This window comes from Protopterus annectens, chromosome 3.part0 (genome assembly GCF_019279795.1).
Source record: "Protopterus annectens isolate FY-2018-M chromosome 3.part0, PAN1.0, whole genome shotgun sequence".
In the NCBI taxonomy this organism is placed as follows: domain Eukaryota; kingdom Metazoa; phylum Chordata; order Ceratodontiformes; family Protopteridae; genus Protopterus; species Protopterus annectens.
Window position 1 is genome coordinate 620,414,530 of NC_056731.1, and position 22,743 is coordinate 620,437,272.

Consider the following 22,743-nt stretch of genomic DNA (forward strand, 5'->3'; position numbering starts at 1 on the left):
GTTGGATGACTCCTTTTCTAGCAGCTTTAAAGCTTCTGCGGCTGCTATTTCCCTTTGACTGGGTGGTGGGCCCGATTCTCTTGGACGGAGGGGTGAGTCTTTGAATGGGATGGTATAACCTCCGGCAATGATCCGGGCACCCATCTGTCCTGAGTGATTGACTCCCAGGCTTCTAGGTGCTTGGCAACGACACCCGACTGGCTCGAGCAGCACAGCCGGGCAATCCCTCATGTCGTGTGGGAGGCTGAAGAGCCACGAAAGGACTCGCGGTCTCCAGAATTGCGGGCCTCTGCCGCCTCTGGGACGGCCTCCTGAAAAATTTCCCGCCTCTGCCTCTGGACGGGAATCTTCCTGCTGTTGGGAGAAAACTTTAGATTTTCGAACCACATTTTCCCTCCTTTGGCCTTGGGGTAAGGCCGAAAGGGAGTGGAATAACGGGCCCCTACGGCAGATAACGTTTTCCCTCTTGCTCACAGCGGTAAGGGTGTCTTTCACCTTGGGTCCAAACAATGAGGACCCATCAAAGGGAGCGCCGAAGGAAGACTTGAAGGCCTCCGAACTGACACAAGCGGAGCCAGGCTTGTCTACGTGAGCCACGCCTGTGCCTGCGCTCTCCCGCCCTTCGGCCGCATAGGAAATGAGCCTCATGGACGAGTTAGAAATTGACGAAGGATAGCCAACTGAGAGCTAACCGACTGGGCTAGCTGCTCAGGTAGGTTACCCGAGAGGGAATCTGACAACTCCTTGACCAGATCCCTCTGAAGCCTTGTAAAATGTGCCAAATAGTTCAGAGACCTTAAGGTAAAGGCCGCTGAAGTCAGGGTGCGCTTCCATCTATCCATACTCCTAGACTCCTTATTAGGAGGATGGATAGACGATGAAGCCTCTGCCACGTCCTGTTGTGTAGCAGATGCCACCACCATGGCATCTACAGCCACGCCTTTAGTAAGGAACTCCTTCTCGGGGAGCAGATAAGAATTTATTTGGACGAGAAGGGACTGGTTCCACGGTATCTGGATGTTCCCACGCCTTCGACAAACTAAATCCAGAAGCTCGTCAAGGGCGGAGACACCCAGGAGGCGGAGGGCTGAGCCCCAAAGGCCTTGAGGAGCACTGATTCGCCAGCAGAAGGGGTTTGGATATCCAGCCGCCTCGTTGTTTGAGGATCTCTAAGATGTCTGCAAATGAGACATCATCCGAGGACGACTTCGGGGACCCCTCCGCATCATCCATATCAGTGTCCGATGTAATAGACTCGGGGGAGTCCACGTGCTTCCTCTTGCACGATCTCTTCCTTGGGGGTTCCTCTGAAGATAACTCCGAAGAACCCTCAGGAGGAGGGGAACCCCCACTAGGGGTAACCTCAGGCCTCGGGCTCCGCTGGCTACGGACAGGGGAACAGCCAAAGACCCAGTCTCCACGCCCAGGGAAGGTGCTGGTAAAACCAGAGAGATGGCCGAAGAGGACTTGGCCAAGGCACTCCTCATGGCCCTGAAAGCCGGACCCCCAGAATCCTGGGAGTGTCCGGACTCCGGAGCCGTGATAGCCGACGGGAGTCCCGCAGCCGAAGCACCGAGGGGGAGGCTCGGAACCGAAAGCATAGGTCCCAAACATCACCCCGGTCCAGCCGAAGAAGTCCGCTGCAGATTAAACTCGGACCAAGGCCCGGGTTGGAGTAAGGGTCGGAGCCGACCCTAGAATCTCCACCGCTCCAACAGCACCTGCTCCGACGGAGCCAAGCGGTCGGAGGAGGAATGGCAATGGGTGGGCCAAGGTCATCGGCTCCGAAACCAGCTGGGTCGGAACCAAACAAATTTTGGAAGACTGGGGACTGGAACAGTCTTTGGAGCACCCTGTCGATATCAGAATCCGACATCCTCAAGACCGAGAGGAATCAGAACGGGTTCGAGAAGGCCTCTCCATCGGCCCCAAAGGGCTAGGGGACCGGCTCCGAGGCGACTCGATGAGTATCGGGGCCGAGGGAATACTCACAGCAGATTCCATCGGTGGCAAGGAAGACTTCGGGGCCGAGGAGGAAGTGTCTGAGCGGGCGACCTTGTCAGCTCCGAGAGCAGTGGAGCCGACGGTGACCCGCCTCTCGATGCCCCAGCCATCGGCTCCAAGACAGAGGAGTCGATACTGGTGGCATCGAGGCAGACCGTTCCAACCTCGGCTCAAGTCTTTGGAGCCGAAGGAGAGGCCTGCCTAAGTTTCTTGGCAGTCGGGTCCGACGGACTGGTCGGAACCAAGCCCTTTTCTTTTGGTTGGAGCAGGAGAGGATGCCAAGGCTTCTTCAAAGGAGGGTTTAACTAACCCTTTAAAATCAATTTATTTTTCCTCTCCTGGAGGACCCTTGAGGAAAAAGCGTGACATACACTGCATGACTCCTGCAAGTGCTTTGCCCCGAGACAATATACACAGAGCTTAATGATCGTCTGTGATAGACATTTTAAACCCACATTTTAACATTTTTAAAGCCCGAAGGCCTAGGGGTTTGAGACATGTTGATACACAAATCTAGTCACTCTGACAGGAAAGTACACTAAATTTTTACTGCTGATAAATTAAAGCTTACAGTAATAATTAATGCCAACTCTTCCTGTAAAAGAACAGGTAACTCTAACCAATTTGTATAATTACTAGAGACCCTGTAAGTATAAAGGTTAACAGTCCGAAGGCCCTGGATGGAGGGGCCAAAACAAACTGAACCCAATCACACACAACAATTCAAAATCCAAATCGCACAAAGTTAGCGATAGCCGTTAAAACAGCTTTTGTGAGCAAAAACAGCAAAAAACTGACAGAAAAGTTAGTTTAATAAACTACTTAGCCCAGCCAGCTCGAGACCACGCTCGCAGGGAAGCGGCAAACGAGATCTGGGGGACTGGTAGTGGTGCATCCTGGGATATAATAAGCTCAGCCAATAAGAGACTTCGCTCTTTGGCATAAGCAGTGAAGTCGGAGCCGAGGGATCGGCTCCGAACCCATCATTCAGAATGTAGGCGAGATAGGATCACATAACATCATGCAAACTCCATACAGGTATTGGCTGGAGGTCAAGATCAAACCTTATACCTTGTGCATGGGAGGCGAAGACCATAACCATTATAACAACGATATGCCTGTAACTAATGATGATGATGATGATGATAAGCAGTGATTATGCATAGGTCTGCTCAATCACCAACTACAGCTTCTTCATACACATCTAAAGATGTCTGCTTCAGTAAAATGGCATATATATCACTCACACACACACACACACACACACACACACACACACACACACACACATATATACGTGCATGCAAACCTGATATATATATATATATGACAAAAAGGCAATGAACGACAGTGAAGTCACTAAACTATGATTGCAAAGAAGCTGAGATTTAAAGGTTTCTCAAAGACAGTATATGGTATTTTGCAGAAGGATTTCATCCCCTGTAACTACAACATATGAGACTATAACACCACACCTTTGATACTTATATATACTACCTTCAAGATTGTTGTATCCTGGTGTAAGAAGAGCCCTCTAAGATACTGTACTTTTGAGCTTAGTGTAAAAACTGTGGAATTTGATGTTGAACTACAAACTAAAACAGCTCAGAAAATTCTGAGACATGCAAATGATTATATCCTGGGCAAGGAGTTCACTTGGAAGCACTCCAAGTGTGCTCTAAATAACTCCAGTACTTTGAGGACATAGTGAGCACAAAAAAAAAAGAGGAGAGAAAGGCAACTCAAGTCTGTTGTAAGGTATTCTGATTCTTCTGTGTTTGATTTGGGGAATGTAGACAAAATATCATCTAATTTTGACATTAGACAAATGATGAGTTGCAATGCTGTTAACCTACTTACATTTCTGCATCTGTTGCGGTGATTTTTTTTTTTTTTTTTTTTTTTTTTTTTACTAAAGCTGACTAAAATAGTGCTAATCAAGAATGTTTTTTTCTTATGATGATCAGTGTTACTTGCAGTTACAGGGAACTGTTAGTGGGTATAATTTGCTCTTGTTTACGTGAATGTTTTCTTAGGCTATTTTGAAACTGATTACATCTACAACAATATTCCTAATGGCATTTTGCAGAATGTTGAGATGTAATGCTATTATCTTGATGACTGTTGGATGATGTGAATTGTATGATTTTTATCATATTAAAATAGTACTGACTTTATCCGATTTAGTCTGAAACCAACGTTTTTACAATATATATACATATATATATATATATATATATATATATATATATATATATATATATCTGGAAATGTCGGTGACAAAGATGGAAGGTGATACTGTACATAAATCTTTGTACCTTAAACCTTTTGTAGTAGAACACCTTATTGAGGAGGACAAATAATTGTCACCCACAACATATGATTTGCTACATGCACAAATCACAGTTTATATGAGAGATACACATCAATTCTTCAGAAGACGAATATTGAAATGTGCTAGATTATGTGAAATACAGATTCATAGTCAGGACATATAACCCAAAAATCATTGATACAGTATATACAGCAAGCACGTTTTCAGTGACATCATGATTTTTTTATAATATCATGTCAGAACATCTTGATAGGAAGATAGTAGTAGAATTTGGTTTCTTACCACTTTTCAGAACATTATGTACAAGATTAAGAACTTTATGCAAACATTTTAGTCCATTTTATTTAGCTGCACATTGGCCACCCCAAGAGGTTCAGATTTAGGAAATTAATGCAAGAAAAGTCTTTCTCTGAACCCAGAGAGAGTAATCATTGTAACATTTACAATATATGATTTTTTTTTTGCAGCCAATAGATGTGGTTTACAGCATTAGAAATTTGATTACATGCAATACTAATTCCTTTCTTTGTGTTTCAGAGCCAGCAGCCTGCCAATTTGCAACATTCGCTGTATTCCTTAAGGGAAACTGTTCCCCAGCAGAGCTAACAGGAGACGCTGCAGTGACTTACAGTTCGCCAACTGGTAAGCAAAACCTGTATCATCTGCTTTCATGAGGATTTCATGAAAGAGTTGTATTTGTGCAATCAGTGTGCTATAGTTTCTCCTATTGGGACAAGCTGAACATGTGCATATAGGCAACATTGTTTTTAAACAGTTCTTCTTTCGGCTTTTCCCGGTTAGGGGTCACCACAGCAGAACTTCGGTCCGCTAATGATTGGCAGTAGATTTTTATGGTGCCAAGGTGCCAGCTCGATGCCCAACCTTCAACGAAGGCACGCCCATACATGCATGTCTTTCGAACGCCACTCGACCGCGGGAAGGACATGCAGACTCCAGACAGAAGGCGCTCCAACCGAGAATCAAACGGGAGAACCTCTTGCTGTGAGGTGACAATGCTACCACTGCACCACTGCGGCAAAAACTTGGTTAGCAATTCTAAAATGGCTGTTGACAAATTTTCTACAGTACAAATGGGCATTGTTAAGAGTACATTACATAAATGTAAAATATTGATGGCTGCATGATTCTAGTGCTAATATAAAATATTTTTTTTCCGTTTGATTATAAGAAAAGTAAAACCATAACAAGAACCTTCCAGTACTGTGCATAATACTGACGCAGATATTTGGGAGTGCCAGTATTTGCAAAAGTAAATAATTTTTGCTTGGCAAGAGTGGATGTGTGCAGGCTTTCTGTCCCATTTTTTTCAGTTTGGTAATTTCATTTAAAATCACTTCATTACCTGGTCTCTATAAAATTTCTCAACTTTTAAGATATGCTTATATTTTTGATGTCTTAAGAGCACTCTGTTAGTTGTTCTGGTCATCCTTGTCATTTTTCAACTTTGTCATTTTAGGCCTGGTAGATGTCTGCCTCAATGAAAATACTATTTGTTGACTCATTACTGTGTTAGTTATACTTTCATAGCTTGTGATATCAATCTTGTCACCCACTTGTTAGCAGAGATATTATATGCATAAAGGTTGATTTTAAGACCATAATCACTGAGACTGAACTGACTATTACAGGCTTGCTCCAAAAGTATAGTAGACATTATCTTATGTACTTTCACTGGCTTTTTTTTTTTTTTTGCAAGGAAGACCTGAAGTGGTATTTATAATACTAGAAGAAATTTGCCTAGTATGCTGGAGTAACTTCCCCTACCCTTTTTGATAGGTGCCTTGGGATGTTTTACAGCCAGCTGAGCTACCCGCAATTTAAGCAGAAGGGGCCTCAGTTTAATGTCTCATCAGAAGGATGGTGCACTCAGGAGTGCAGGATTCCCCTTATGCTACACTGCAGTTTTAGTAATTGAGCTAGCCGGTGTGGGAATAGAACCCACAGCCTTCCTTGCCAAAGGTGAGCATGCTACCTATTTCAAGTGGTAACTCCTCCTGTCTTGTTTTCTAATCACAATATTTCAAGTAGATCAGGATTTGGCAATGATTTATAGGCAGTAAAGAGGTCACCTAATCTTGTTTTCAAGCCCTATGATTTGTCATGTTAGGAGTCCCTGTTGTTGTTGTTGTGTCTTTCGGCTTTTCCCATTTAGGGGTTGCCACAGTGGAACTCCGGACCACTATTGATTGGCAGTAGATTTTTACATGCTGAGTTGCCAACCCTGACGCACAACCTTCAACGAAGGTACGCCCATTCACGCATGTCTCCACACAGAAGATGCTCTAGCTGATTTGTAATTAAAATGAGTGACTTTTGAAGAAGATACAAAAAGTCACCATTATTAAATGATGGGATAAATTAATGACCTCTATAAGAGAAGTATAATTTCCTAAGATCAACTAGACATGCATTTTAGTATCATGTTAGCTACTGAGTATATTTCTGACTGCTGTAGAATCCAGTATTTCATATCTAATTTTGACATTCACTGTAGTTCCAAGATCTTCAAGATGTCAGATTTTCTGATTTAGTATGTTTTATTTTTTTTTTGGAAACACATATTTTATTTTCTAAAAAACTTCCTTATGTTACTTATTTGATAAAATTGGAAGTTGTTATAATTACACAAGATATTTATTTCCTGTTAGTCATGCTGAAGAACAATAGTATTTCTGTGTGTGCAGTTATATTCAGACTTTTGCAGTCATCTTCATATTCATTTATTCTTTCCCTCTTTTACGTCAGTGAATGAAGAAAAGCCCATAAAGGCAGGGCTCAGTAAAGAGTTGTGGACTAGATATCGATGACTACCCACTTTAACTTGTTGTGTACCATTGTTTAAGTTTTGCTTTGCTCATTAAATCACATCCCTGTTTACATCTAACAGTTAATTTGCCAGTAATTCCATTCTGCGGAATAGTACTGATGGTTTTTAGAGTTTTAGAGATTTAAAAAGGAAGATAGGAATAAATTCCCTCTCTCGCCAACCTAAGAACAAGTCAGACCAAACAAATAGTATAGGGTACAGTATTAGTCAGGACTATTTTTAATAGTAACTCTCAAGCAACCAGAAACTCCAGGTATCCAGCATCTACCAATCCCCATGGGTGCCGGTTAACAGAGAGTTTACTGTATTTAGAAGAAGTAGGTTGCCTGTGTCATTGTAACTTCCTAGCTTTACCTCATTATTTTACAAGCAATGCAGGCAAAGCTATTAGTTCTGAAATAATCTGGCTCTGTGAGGTCTGAATTTATCTGCACCATGTATACCCTCTCCTTATGCAGTGGCTGGTTTCAGAGTTCAGGCTGTTATACAGTTGGCAAGTTGTTTTTATATAGATGGTGCTTTTTAGACAGAATTTCATTTATCCTATTTAGAGAACTACCTAGACTGCTGCTAGGACTTACAGAACCAGTGTTTTTGAATTTGTTGGTTGCTGGTAAACTCCTATCAGTTCTAATATGTGGCACTAAATATCCTCTATGTATAGGGGAACTTTGAACCTGGTATTGAATTTATGTTTTGTATCTTTTACATGACATTGCTTTTATTGGTATCATGCTGCAGTCACAATACTTTCCCTGTGTTTTTCTGACATGCATAAACAAACCAGTGATCCTTTGTTTTCATCCAGTTCATCCTTTGGGTTTTCAGATCTGATCAGATCTGACCTTGACAACTTTTGGAAGCTGTGGATCCAGGGCTCTGACCCCTCTCTTACCCTGTCTCCTCAAATTTACCTCAGATCTTGCCTGATTGGAAAAGGCATGGTGCATGAGGTTTCTGATTTATATAAGCTAAGTGTAGTTTTTAGTCTTCTGCTGTATATTTTTCCTTCCTTATTTATTTTTCTTTATCATTATAATTTTCTTCCCTATACAAAAATGTAATTTTTTATTTACATGTTTTTATATACAGGAGGATCGATACTTGCTTACTTGTATATCGAATAGCTTATAGTTTTCTCCTTTCTATTTCTGTTTTTGCCTGTTTTGCTAGCATTTAATTTTTCTTCTTTAACAAGAGTACTTCCGTTTTTTTTCTGCCAGCTGTGCAGAGAACGTCTAGGATTTTAAGAAGTGTACAACTTGCGGCCATAATATCCCGCTACAGGACCCTGACTCACTTTTTATGTACTGCCTGTGGGTTGTAGACCTGGATGCGGATTGCGAGGGTTGTGACTCCTTTCATTTTAGGATCTTGGAAGGTTGTAGGGACAAGCTGATGCTGAGTAGATTGATTCCTGCCCAGAAAGTGCCCATGTGTTAATCTTCCTCTCATCAACCTTCTTCATATTCTCCAGCTAAACGGATAGAAAAGCCTAAACCACTTAAAGAATAAGACAGGCATAAGGAGTCAGAAAAAGAGAACGACAAAGTCTATAGGGAAGAGATCAGAGAAATCAAAAAATGGACCCAGAATACATCAGACACAGAAGACTCCTAGCTAATCAGATCTGATCTCCTATGCCTCATTCCACTTTTACACCATAGCTGGTAATTCCTAGGTTCCATTCTCCCTTTTTACAGGAGTGGTGTTTCTCCAGGCCACATTTGATGGCTTTTTATAGAGGTCTTTACATTCATTGACAAGCCTTACCAAAGCGGGTGCTGACAGGATGATGATGATGAGATCTCTCTCGATGCAGATCCAGCTAGGGTTTCTCCTGGCACCTCCCCATTGAGCACATCAGGTACAGGTCCAGCAACACCCCCATTGGTATCTCTTATTTTGATCTGAATTTTTGATCCAGTTCCCATGGGTCTGAGCCTTCCCAAAGCACTCAAGTCAGAGTCCTTTCAACTTTGTCTCTGAGTATCCCTTACTCTCTAGACTCTGATTTTGTGTGATTAGAAAGAGTCTTAGAGCTGAAGCATCAGTGTCAGAACTTGGAAAGTAGAGTCAATTCCAGAGCTTTTGGATCTGTTTCTGCTCGTTGGGGCGTCTGGTCTTGACAGCCTAGCTCAGATGTCAGCTTTGGAGCCAGGGTAGGTCGGAGCAGAGGAGACTGTTTCATACTGGAAGATTGTCCCTTTGGCTCTGATTGCGTTTGAAAGAGTTCTTGCCAAACCAAGAGGAAAAATATCTTTCATACTCTCAGCTCTGTACCAACCCCTGTTGGATACTGTATTTGACCCCACATACCCTGGTTGACAAGGGCAGTCTGCCTCATTTAGCCTCAGGGATGCTCACTACATGGGTATCCAGTCTGATTCTGACCCTTCTCCAGAAGTCCCAATGAGACAGGGTCCTAGGAAACAGACTTGTAAGAGGAGACATTTGAACTCTTCCCCGGTGTCAATCACAGAAGCGACAGACTTGGGTTACAGCTAAGGGTCCCCACAGTCCCTTCTGGAAGGCAGCTAAGGGTCCCCACAGTCCCTTCTGGAAGGCATCACCTTGGTGACATTCTAGAACTGATGAAACAACAAGGGAGGTTGGTCCACTAATACACCCTCCCCTGAGGAGTCTGTGTTTCTCAAAGCATTTGGGGCTGCCTCTTCTATCTCTTTGGTGATGCCACCTTCTCATTCACACCTAGATCTGGTAGCTCAGCAGGCACAGACAGATCCTGATCAGGTGAAGTCATTTCAAAGAAACAGAACAATATATTGTTTACCCTAAGGGATAGAGCACACTGGAGCAATGGCACCCCAGTAGGTGCAGTGGTGTGAATGCAGCCACAAAGAAGGAACTCTCAGAATAGAGTACATCAATTCATCCTCCTAACAGGGAGTCAAGAGTGGTGGACAGATTGGGGAAATGGACATATGCATCACAGACTTTTGCACTGATAATGCTGAAGTACCTTGGCCATGTGACTTGATTCCAGAGGGATGTGACTAGGGAACTCACCAAGTCCCTCTCTGATAGCTTACTGACAGACATCCATAGTACAGTAGTTTCACAATCGTCTTCTTTACAGTTGAAATCCATCTTATCCATACACCAGTTTTCTAAGTGTTAAGATACAAAATAACTTTCACAGACACAGTTCAGCAGGAGATAATAATCTCCTTTATTGCAAAGAAAGGCACATACATTGGAAACTGGGAAATCAAGGTCCTGCTCTTCGAACAGCAGAATCGTACACTCATTGTACTTTTTCTGATTGAAAGCAACATTATTATATCAATCTTAGAACCACTGATCAATTAAAACGTGAACACTAAAGGATTAATTCTGCTAACTAAGATCTCCTGTCTCTGTGTTTATGATTTTCCATATTAGTCATGAGTTCTGAATTCCATAAAAGCACTTTCTACAAAGAACAGAAGATTCTACACTTTTGCCATTCTAGCATTTTTCGTATTTGGCAGGAAGTAAATCATTAGATACATACTGAAAAACATTCAGGAATCCATATTTTAATGAAAGCATAAGAAAAATGAAATACGCGCTCTGTAACATTTTTCCTTCCTTCTCTGTACGCCTCACGCTTCACATCCCTTCTGCTGCACAAGTATCATTCAAATAGTATATTTCTTTAATGACTGGACAATGACTACAGGTTCTCAGATGAGCGGACACTTTTTCACTTACTATCAAACCCTCTTCTCATGCGATTTCCTTCTGTGTTTGACACAAAGAAATTTTATGCATTTGTTTCAAAATTATAGTCTTATTAGAAATAAAAAACATGCCTATGCTTTGATGGAATAAATACATATCTGAATATTGTAAATAATTTTCAGTTGCACATTTTCCATTTTTACATTTTTCACATTCCCCCTAATATATGTATTAAAATTTATTCTACAAAAATCTTGCAATACTTTATTTTCATTTTGTAATGTACTATGAAAGTTATCTGATTTTTTTTCAATTATAAATTATAAATGTTATCTAATTTTTTTTCAATTATAAAGGAATTCCCAATACTATTCTAGCATGTCCAAAGGTCAGTAGTCAATCTCCTGTCCGGTCCAGCTGGTGAATCTGGGAATCTTGAGGCAGTGTTCCAACTGCCTCATGTACACAGACAACCCTCTCCTCCTCCCAACAAATTCCAACACATGTGAGAGATGCAACCATATAGCCAAACTGGAGGCTAAGCTCTCTCAACTCAGTACTGGCGTAACCAGTCAGGAGGAGAAGGAAACCACACTCACTACAATTCCAGTCTCACATAGACCTACCACGACAGCAAACCAAACACATAAACACACAAAACATACCCGGAGGCTCTAAATAAAAATCTGCCTAAGCAGCAGAGACCTCCAAAGCAGACACCCAAGCAACCACTACCCCAAAACAAAACACGTGCAACACATAGCTCACAAAGCCAGTGTGCCGAACAGTCACAGCCCTTAAGGCTAAACAACACACCTGATACACTTGTAATAGGTGACTCTATCGTCAGGCACACTGACGTCCCGTTCACCAGGCTGAACAAGGAGAAGGTCACGGTGAGCTGCCTGTCGGGTGCTAGGATCCGCCACATAACAAAAGCACTCAGGTCACTCCAAGGCAAGTACAAATATGACTCAGTCATTGTCCATGCTGGTGTGAATGACGTGAGACGTATCTCCCTGGACTACATGAAAAGAGACATAGAGGAGCTCTCTGAGCATGTAGCCCAGGCTGGTATGACTCTGACCTTGAGTAGCATCTTACTCTCACCAAGAATGATGCCACAATATGAAGACAAGATGATCAATTTCAACAATTGGCTTAAGTATTGGTGTCATTCAAAGGGGATCCAATGCCTGTCAGCCTGGGATGACATGCTCGACAAGCCACGATGCTTCGCTAGGGACGGCTTGCACCTGTCACCCCTGGGCTTTCGGATATTGGCAAAGGCTCTTGTTACCCTCATAGTGCCTTTTTTAGGCAAGGCTCAAAAGACAAACCCACCTCCATAGGTACCACAAGGGATAAGAAGCTAAGAGTAATGCTACTCAATGCCAGAAGTCTAAATCTCAAGATGCATGCACTCGAAACTCTCCTTAGCATGGAGAACATCGATATCTGTGCAGTAACAGAAACCTGGTTCAAGGCTCCCGAGAGCACCCCAGCACTACCAGGTTATGCCTCATACCATGCTTTTCGGCCCCAAAACTTGGACCGAACCACAAAAGGAGGGGGAGTATCAATAATCATCAAAGATATCCACACCTCCAGGTTGGTGGCACAGCACGAAGCATCAGAGACCATCCATGTGCAGCTAACAGTGGGTAAAACTGCCTTCCAGTTTACAGCCTGCTACAGACCACCCTCCCAAACCCAGGAACCCCACTCGGCCTTCCTGAGAACACTGGAAAATATGAAGGTCTCTCCAAACACCATTATATTGGGCGACTTCAACTACCCAAACATAGACTGGGAGCATTACTCTAGCTCCAACACCCTAGCCCAAAGGTTCCTAGAATTTATAAACTCAAATGCTGTGGAACAACTTGTTACCACTCCCACAAGAGGGGAAAACATACTGGACCTGATCATCACCAACATGGGGACTCTGTGCTCCAGACCAGAAGTGTATCCCTCACTGGTAAGATCAGACCATAAATTAATCTCACTGGGTATTCACATCCCGACCCCACCCCCTGCCCAGAAAACCACAGTGAAAAACTTCTCTAAAGCAAATTTCACACTCCTCAAAACCGAGGTGGAATCCTTCAAAGTCCCCGGGCCTGTGGAAAATATGGCCCAGACCGCAGAATCCTTTATAAATGCATTCTATGAACACCTTCAGGAATGCATGAATCATGCAATCCCAAATAAAACCAAGACCCAATCCTCCAAAGGCAGACGTCCTGTCTGGTGGACCCCAGCCATAAACAAACTGTACAATAGAAGGAGGAAGCTACTACATGATAGAGCAAAATCCTAAAAAGTGAAGGCATCTCTCATCAGTATTAGCAAAAAACTACGAGCACTCATAAAATCGTCTAAGGCCAGCTTCGAGAGAAAAATTGCACAGGACACTAAGGATAATCACAAGGCTTTCTTTAGTTATGTTAGGACCCTGGGTGGGAATTCCCAGATATGCTCAGAATTAGTCCAAAATGACAAAAAATACACCGAACCCACAGACATTGCCAACATCCTAGCTGACAGGTTCAGCGCAAACTCCCCCCCCCCCCACTAAAAGGGCAAATATCTATCCCAGCAGAGTGCTGCCCCCCTGACATCTCAGATGCTCAGGTAAGAGCCCCCCTCTCCAAAGCAAAAAACACAGCATCAATGGGACTAGATGGTGTCCCGGGCTGCATCCTACATGAACTCCAAGAAGAGCTAAACCCAAACCTAAAACTACTGTTCAATCTCAGCCTTACTACAGGATATGTACCCAAAGAGTGGCGACAGCAGCAGTGGTCCCTCTCCACAAAGGTGGTGCCTCAACGGATCCTGGAAACTATCGCCCATAAGCCTGACTAGCTTGGTCTGCAAAGCTATGGAAAGGATCATCATGGACCTCATAAATAAAGATATTGGGGACCTACAGACACTGGATCCTACCCAGTTCGGCTTTGTTAAGGGCAGATCCTGCCTCTTAAACCTGGTCGATTTCTTTGAAACAGTCACCAAGACCATTGACGAGGGGAAGGTGGTCCACACAGCCTACCTGGACCTCGCAAAAGCCTTCGATACAGTACCCCACTCAGGCATTATAGATAAGCTCACCAGCTTAAATATAAACCCCTATGTCACTAGATGGGTTGCAAACTGGCTCAAGGACAGAACCCACATGGTTAGAATTGCTGGAGCCATGTCAGACTCCAAGCCAGTTAGAAGTGGAGTCCCACAAGTCTCAGTCCTGGGACCTCTCTTGTTCGGTATATATTTCTCGGAGGTACAGGCCAACACGGAAGGGCTGTGACTGACCAAGTTCGCAGATGACTGCAAACTGGGTGCCATAATAGACTCTCCAGCCGACACAAGCATCCTCCAAAAGGGCCTCATAGAAACAGACAACTGGTGCCAGAGCCATGGCCTCAAGCTAAACACCAAAAAGTGTATAGTCATCCCCTTTGGCAAAAACAAAGTGCCCACAAATTACCACATAGGTGGTAATCCATTAAGTACAGAAGAAGTAATTAAGGACCTGGGGACCCAAGTTGATAGCAATCTCTCATTTGACAACCACATGGCCAAAGTGGTTAGAAAAACATTTTATATAGCCCACCTAATCATGAAGGGATTCACATCTAGATCAGGGGATGTCATCGTGCCTCTTTACTCATCCCTTATCAGGCCCATAATTGAGTACAATGCCCCTTTTGGGATGTACCTTGCCAGACACCTGCAGCAACTGGAAAGACCCCAAAAGTACCTCACCAAGAGGATCAAAGGGCTCAAACAGATGCCATATGCTGCCCGGTTAAAGAAACTCCAGCTCTACTCAGTGGCATACCACCTGCTCAGAGGCGATCTGTGCCTGATGTATTAAGCCATGTCCAACCCGGAATTAATGGACATGCTGCACCTCAGAAAATCCAAATCCCATCGAGCTACGTGCTCGAGAGACTTGAACCTCAGCACTGAAATAAATAGGACATGCTGGAGAGTCAGATTCATAACCCAGAGGCTCCCTTCACTCTGGAATAAAATCCCAGTCCAGGTTAGGCAGAGTCCCTCATTGACTCTCTTCAAGAGGAATCTTGATGAGTGGATGGGAGATCGTAGGTTTACCCCGGGTATCACTTCTGTGTCACTGTTAGACAGAGGCACCGTATACTAACCTTCAAAAAGGATATAGCAAAATTAATTTAAAATGGGTGGTGAAAGTCAAACACACTTTGGCTAGGCTTATAAATGCCCTAGGGCAGATAGCCTAGTATGAACCTATAATGTGGCCAGTGGCATTGATTTAACCTGGTGCATGTGGTGTTTAACACTCCTCCTGGATTCTAACAGCTTTAGAATGCAAGCTTTTATGAGGAATAAAATAAGGCCTAATAATAAAATGACAGCAGCTATAAGCATAAAGAACTTCAAAACACCTCCTCCCCATCCAGAGAAAAGATTAACCTCTCCCACTGGGAGCAATCGGGTTCTTTAGCACACGAAAGTGTAGCCATGTTTTCAACTATTTCTAGTGACTATGAATGGCAGCAGTATTGTCAGGAATAAATGAAGAGTCATCTCTTGAGTGACTAAATCACTGGACTCAAAGGTGGAATTACTTAACATTTCTAAAAGCTTAGACAGCTTTCTCAGCTCCCATATGGACTTGACTGCCCCATAAGCAGGTATACTTCTCGCTCCAGAAATGACACCATCATCAAGATTCATATGAGCAAGACTTTTAAAAGCAGTCTTTTGAATGGTATTATGATAAATCGAGGGGACATCTATTTTTCCATCTGGGTTTGGAATGGCATTACTGCCTCTTCTGTGATGAGCTTTAGGAATTTTTTCTTCAGGTAAAGCTGCTGTATGTTATATTTTATTATTTTGTTTATTTGACATTTGGTAACTGGGAAAAGTCCAGCTGTGTCAGAAACCCATTTTCAGCAGAGGCCAAGGGAGAAAAGCTCCAGTAGAAAAATATTGTAAAGATATGAACAAACATAAGCTTTGCATTTAGTACAAATTTTACAAATTCAGGCAAGTGCAGAACAGACAGCTGCTGTTTATATTACGGTTAGCATAAAATTTTCAAAAAAACAAGGAAGGGTAGTGGCAGTTTTACAGAAAGATATGAATTAGGGAAATAAATTAAGCATGTGAGTATATAAGTATAAGATGGGCTTTGCACGCTAAACTTTATTATGAAAAATATACCAGTGTCCTAAAAGGGGTTAGTGGAAGAAGAATAAGGAGTTGTAAGGGAGTTTAGAATTAAATTGCACAGGGGGAGCATAAAAGAAGAGATAAGGAGATATAAGGAAGTTTAGAATTAAGTAACACTGGGACACAAGCTGTAATCATAACTGATATAGAAAGAACAAATACATTTGTTGAGAAAGTAGAAAAGTTATGTAGAATGTTTTGCAAGAATAGTAGAAAGTCTAATTTTTCTACAGGAAAACAGAGTCTAAGGTCGAGAATATGGGGGGTGAAATGGGGGTGGGAGAAGTAGAGGTGGGGACAGGAAGGTTGAGTGCATATTCAGGAAGGGGAGAGTAGAAATACAAGTCAAAAAGAAATAGTAGGGTAGGGCAGGAAGAGGAGAGAGGAGGAAATATAGGAACTATAAAGGAAAAAGGGAAGTGGAGGGTATAACATGGCTGGTATAACACAACATATATAACAACAACCAGACCACTCTGTAGGTAATCAGGAATAAACTTGATCTCTGCAAATGAAAAGGTACTCATGGAATGTTGCCATACTCTGTCCTCCAACCCCATCTTAAATTCTCCAAGTGAAATTGCAGACACTGTTTCCAAAAAAACCATTCCATTTTTATGATAGCAAACATGTCCTTTAGCAGTCGATGATAGTTGTAAAGGGTGTAGGAGCATGTTTAGCCTTCCAATTGTTCGTGAGAAGAAAGGTATGAAATGCAGTATGAAGCTGGGTATCAGTCGATGGAATAGGAATCAGTGGCATACCCCCATCATGTGCAGTAGGTGTATAAGCACAAGCCCAACTGTCAGTAATATTGCAAGTCTATGTACAGGTGTACAAGGCAGCAGAAGTGTTAAATCTAGGATGCCATTCAGGTGTTCTTCATTCGATTTTAGCCACATGCAATGCATGCCTATCTATTAAGAAATGGTACAGTACTTACAGTTTCAGTGGTTACAGATGATGATGATGTCATCACAGCTCCGGATGACAAAAGCAAACAAAATAAAGAAACAATGAAAATCACAGTACCTGTCCCAATGAGAGATTCACAAATTAAGATGAACAGATTGGAGCTGTAGAGAGTTTTGAAGGAACTGCAAACATGGATGTTGTGTTTGCTTGTAGTCCATGCAAAATCTATCTCAGTGATGTACAAATAATCTCCAGCAAAAAACATCGACTGCAGATGACCTCACAAATGAGTTCTGTTTGGATGACACATTGTTTATGTCACTGTCCAGAAGGCACAATGAATCACTGATGTTTTATTCAGAAGCAAGAAAAACACTGCTGATGTTGAATAGTCAGTAAAATTTACTTTAGGCCAGGATGAAGTAATGGTCTTAGTTGACACTTCTTGTTCTGGTACAAAGGGTAACTCAGCTGTATTCACTTCCAGATTTAATCTGGATGGCAAACAATTCACAGTCAGTCCCGGATTTGGTACAGAAAGAAAAACGTCACTAGCTGTCACTTCTGAATGTTTTTTTTTTTTTGGTCTGATTCACTTGGTGTTAGGTCACTTGTCCCAAGGGAGGGTCTTCTTGACATTCAACACATGGATCCAGGGTGGGAGGCCTTCACAAAGGATGGCAGTTACAGTTGTGAGCAAAACCAAGTAAGATTCCTTCTACCTGGGGCTGAGAGAGTGTCTTTTGGAGTGTACTTTTAAGTAGACAAAATCTAGGGGCTGCAGTTCATGACTTTGTTGTTCTGTTGATCGTTGTTCTGCATACAGAACAGTTTTGTGACATTTCTGCACATGTTTTTTTGTAGGAGGTAAGTCAAAATCAGTGCAAGAATCAGAATCTGTTTCTTCTTCTGTATTTTGTTTGGCAGGTAGTGTCCAGCAATATTTCTCCCCATCTATGACAATTGGGAACTGGGTAATAATTTGTTTAATCTGTTTCAGTGTTAGTTTTCAGTGGAAAACTTTTATTAGGAATTTTGTTTTCATTTTTCCCACATATTTAGCACTAGTTCCATATTTATGTTTGTGATGCAGTTGTTTACCTGTATTAGCTATTCACATTAACATTTGATCAGATGGTGTTACGGTGAGTACTGAACATCACTGTTGACAGAATCTAGTGTTGTAAACTGACCCAGAGGAATGATTAGAAGTGCTGGAAGTTATCTGGGCTATATCTGGGTAGTGACAGTTGTTTCTTCCACATGTAACTCCACCTGCCCTCTCAGAGAGGGAGTGCAAAAGATTCTGGTTGTGTAACTGGTAATATTTCTGTCTTAATGGATACATACCCTAGGAATGAGATTTCTCATCTGCACATTTTGTAATGAGTTTAGTGATGTTCTTCATGTTTCACTGTTACAGTCATCACATTTGGGTTATCCTGCCAGGGGTAGCCCTCATTCGGCCCGAATACCAGATGCTTAGTATTTCTACGTCAGTTGCTGTCGCTCCAGGACTGATGTCAGGTCGCCAGTGGTATAAAAACAGGCCGCCGACACCATTACATCAGTTTTTCTTGCTGAGGAGCCCAAAATAGAAGAAGTTTGCACGAGTGCCAGTCGGCCGCTACCTGAGTTTTCGTTTCCGAATTGAAGTTGAAGTTTTCTAAAGCTAAGTACCCTACTGGATATCCTTTTTTCTTGCTCTAACCAATGTCAGAAAAGTTAATTGTCTCACCTGTGGAAAGCAAATACCACACCGAGACTTTCATTCTTACTGCGTCCCCTGTTTAGACCCAGACCACGACGTCCCCCGCTGTCGCTTTGTACTTTAACGCCAGAACTATATGTCGTCGGGCCCTTATTGTAGCTAGATATTTTTGCTGTCAGTCCTCCCGATATGGCTTCGGTAAGCCATCTGACTACCGATCTTCTGAAAAAATGTAAGGATAAAGACAGAGACAGACCACAGGTCCAAAACTGCCGACTATGCTTCCATTAAGCTAGTCGTCAGTTCTCTGGTCCTCAGTGAGGCGCTTTTGCAGTCCCTGATGGCCGCTACCGAGACCCTTTCGGAGTCCGGTATGCTGCGAGACTCTTCTTCGACTACGTATTCTGTGGCTGTCTCTACCTTGGATGGGTCTGAAGCCGCTGAGCAGGCACCAGCTTCCGAGGAAGTACTTTGCAGTACCGATACATAACACAGACCGACAACTTCTTTCACATCTTCAGTTCTTTCTAAAACTACTGAGTTTCTAAGGCCTAGGGTATGAACACACCCAAAAAAACAGATGACCCAAGCTCAGGCACTTGCTTCCTTGCCTCAGTCTCAAATGCTTAAAATGGCAGAAGACCTTATTATGCTTATTAGGGGAAGACAGGCTACCCCTTCCAAAAGAAAAAGAGACTTGTCCCCAGTAGTTTTATCTGAACCGGAGTTCGATGACTCTGATGCATCTGAGTATGAAGATATGCAACCCCTCTCTGCTTATAAGGATTCTGATGCAGAGGAATCCATTCATTCTGCTTCTCCAACCGAGGATTTTTCATTTGGGGAAACCCTACCTACTTTAAGGGAGCATTTCCAATGGGAATGTCAGGACAACCTTCAGTCAAAAAAGAGACTCTGGGAATTCTTAGATCCACCACAGCACAGACCTTTGGCCATTCCTCCTGTCCTGGATGTTGTGGATGATGTTTTTATGGAATCCAGTCTGACTCCTGACACCCTTCCTCCTGCTCCCTGGAAAACTGACAGGTATTACAGAGTCCCTGACTCTCACAAATTTCTTTTCAAAAGTCCTACCACTGACCCCGAGGTCATTTCTCAAGGACTTAAAGGAATTAAAGCAACTTCAGCTAAGAATCCCACCTCCTCAGATAGGGATTCCCGAGCATTAGACAGATGGGGTAAAAAAGTATACACCTGTGCTACTCTTGCTATTAGAGTATTAAATTGCCAGTTCCACATGCTGAAATATCAGCAACATACCATAGAACTCCTCAAACAAAAAAAAAATTATTTTCCTGCTTGTGCAGAAAACAAAGAATTACAAGAGTTAATGCATTCTGCAAGTCAAGTAACTAAGCACACCTTGCAATGTAGTTTTGACACCCTAGAAGCATCTTGCAGGGCAACAGTCACTGGTTCTGTCCTTAGAAGGCATGCTTGGCTTAAGGAACAGACCTTGCCAGACCATGTCAGATCCAAATTATTGGACGCACCCTTGAACAAAGGCAACTTATTAAGCACCAAAGCAGAAGAGGTCTTAAAAAGATGGAAGAAAAAGCTAAATCTATGTAGACTGTTAAAGACTTCTTACAGGTCCAGTCACCAAGGTTCAGTAGACATTGCTCCTCCAAGCACTGGTCCTTTTCTGCCCCCTCCAAGCCAGCTTAGCCCAGACCCAGGGGAAGCAGACCCCCCAGACAACAGCCCCAGGGAATGCAGAGATCTAAACAATGGAGATCCTCCTCTTCAAAAACAGGGAGGGCAAAGCCATCCCTTATGGTAAGAACTCACAATGACTTTACACTTCCACCCCCTACCTCTGCCTACATGCTTGTGGCCCTAGGAGGAAAACTCTCCTTCCACTCAAGCAACTGAGCCACCATTACCAATGGCCGATGGGTCTTCAACAGTGTCTCAGGGATACAAATTTTATTTCCACACTCCGCCAACCCCAAAAGGGTTCCCAGATCTTCCTCCAAACCAGTGGGCAGAGGCCAAAAAGCAAGTCCTTTCCCTGCTGTCCATGAGCGCAATACAGCATGTTCCTGAAGAAGAGATAGGCCAATGTTTCTACTCCAGACTCTTCCTGGTACCCAGAAAAGAGGGCACATGACACCCCATCCTCAATCTATCCATTCTAAACACCTTTCTGGTGATACCAAAATTCAAAATGCTCACCCTCCAGCAGCTTTTACCAATGCTTTCCAAGGATGCTTGGTTAGCCACCCTAGACCTAAAAGGGGCCTTCCTACACATCCCAGTTAGGGAATCATGCAGGAAATACCTATGTTTCAGGGCAGGTTCTATGCACTTTCACTTCTCTGCGCTTCTCTTCGGCTTATGCACTGCTCCCAGACGTTTCACAAAATGTCTGGCTCCCACCATTGCTTTTTGCAGACAAAGAAATATTCAAATTTACCCATACTTAGATGACTGCCTGATTCAGGCAGACAGGAAAAGCTGCTACAGCACCTGACTTTTGTAAAGGACCTACTGACCTCCCTGGGGTATACTATCAACGAAAATAAATCAAAACTAGTCCCCACACAAAAAAACTGTATTCCTGGGAGCAAGCCTGGACGTAGCATCCCAGATGACATTCCTTACTCCAGAAAAACAAGCCTACCTGATGGGCTACTTCTCTCAACTAGCCAGTTATTCGCAAGAACCCAGTTATTCGCAAGGACAATCCTGCAAGCTCTAGAGTACATGGCCTCTTGCATTCTGCTCATTCCATATGCTAGACCGCATATGAAGAAACTACAGTGGTACCTAAAAAGCCTTTGGTGTCAGCACTCTCAAGACCTAGAAACTCTTATACCAATGATACCTTGTCTCAGGAAAGATTTTCTTTGGGCACACGGTTTAAGCCATGCAACTACATCTGTTAGTACAATTCCTGCCAGGCTGTCTAAACTCTCTGGCAGACAACTTAAGCAGAAACCTGCTAGATCCACACGAGTGGCAGATAGACCACAGAACCTTCACCCTTGTAACCCAGAAGGCCGACCTCTTTGCCTCCCACTCCAATCATCAGCTCAACAAATTCTGCACCAGGGAACCTCACAGCAAGGCCTGGAAAGTGTATGCTCTATCCTTCCAGTGGGTAAACCTCTCGGTCTATGCATTTCCCCCTCTACCACTCATTTCAAGGGTACTGCTCAAAATAAGGGAGGAAAAACTGAGGACAGTCCTGATTGTCCCAGACTGGCCATGACAATACTGATACCCACTGCTGCGCAGCCTGTCACCCCTGCCACCATGGCACCTACCTCAGATCCCAAAACTCCTGAACCAGAGGAATGGAGAATTCATGCATCCCCTATTGCAGACCCTCAAACTGGCAGCCTGGCTTATTCCCTGACCTCTCCTCAAGTTGCCAGTCTAAGCAATCAAGTCATAGATGATATACAAGAGGCCAGACGTCCCAGCACTAGAAAATCTTATGCTGATAAATGGAAAAGGTTTTGCACCTGGATCCAGGCTAAGGGAGCCAGAAAGGAACAGCCCTCCCTACCTCTCATCCTAGATTACCTGGTAGACCTACTGCACAGGGGTCTATCATTCTCTTCTATTAAAATTCATGCCTCAGCAATCTCTGTTCATTTCAGCACAGAGGCACCTCTTTTCTCACACCCTCTCATCAAACAGTTCCTAAAAGGGCTAACAACTTGAGGCCGCCCAGAAGAGCTCCTACCACAGCTTGGGACCTTAACATTGTGGTGGAAAGCTCACTGTGCCTCCCTTTGAACCTGCAACTTCAGCAGAGTTAAAATTTCTCTCTTGGAAGACAGCCTTGCTTCTGGCCATCACTTCAGCTAGAAGAGTATCAGAGCTACAAGCAGTTATGGCTGTAGAGCCCTTCATCATTTTCCATGCTGACAGGGACTCCCTCAGGACTAGCCCATCCTTCATGCCTAAAGTGGTGTCCAGTGTGGCTCTAAACCAATCCATTCATTTGCCCACCTTTTTCCCTAACCCACAAAACAAGGG

General features: G+C 43.2%; 1 protein-coding gene across 3 annotated transcripts in view; it reads left to right on the plus strand.

Annotated features, from left to right (window-relative positions):
• BBS9 (Bardet-Biedl syndrome 9) overlaps window positions 1–22,743 on the plus strand; it is a 2,479,230-nt gene that overhangs the window by 1,186,292 nt on the left and 1,270,195 nt on the right. For all 3 annotated transcript variants that reach the window (XM_044065020.1, XM_044065022.1, XM_044065021.1), the window contains exon 14: window positions 4,877–4,981. In XM_044065020.1, the coding sequence (XP_043920955.1) occupies window positions 4,877–4,981 (105 nt within the window). The remainder of the gene's footprint in view (window positions 1–4,876; window positions 4,982–22,743) is intronic.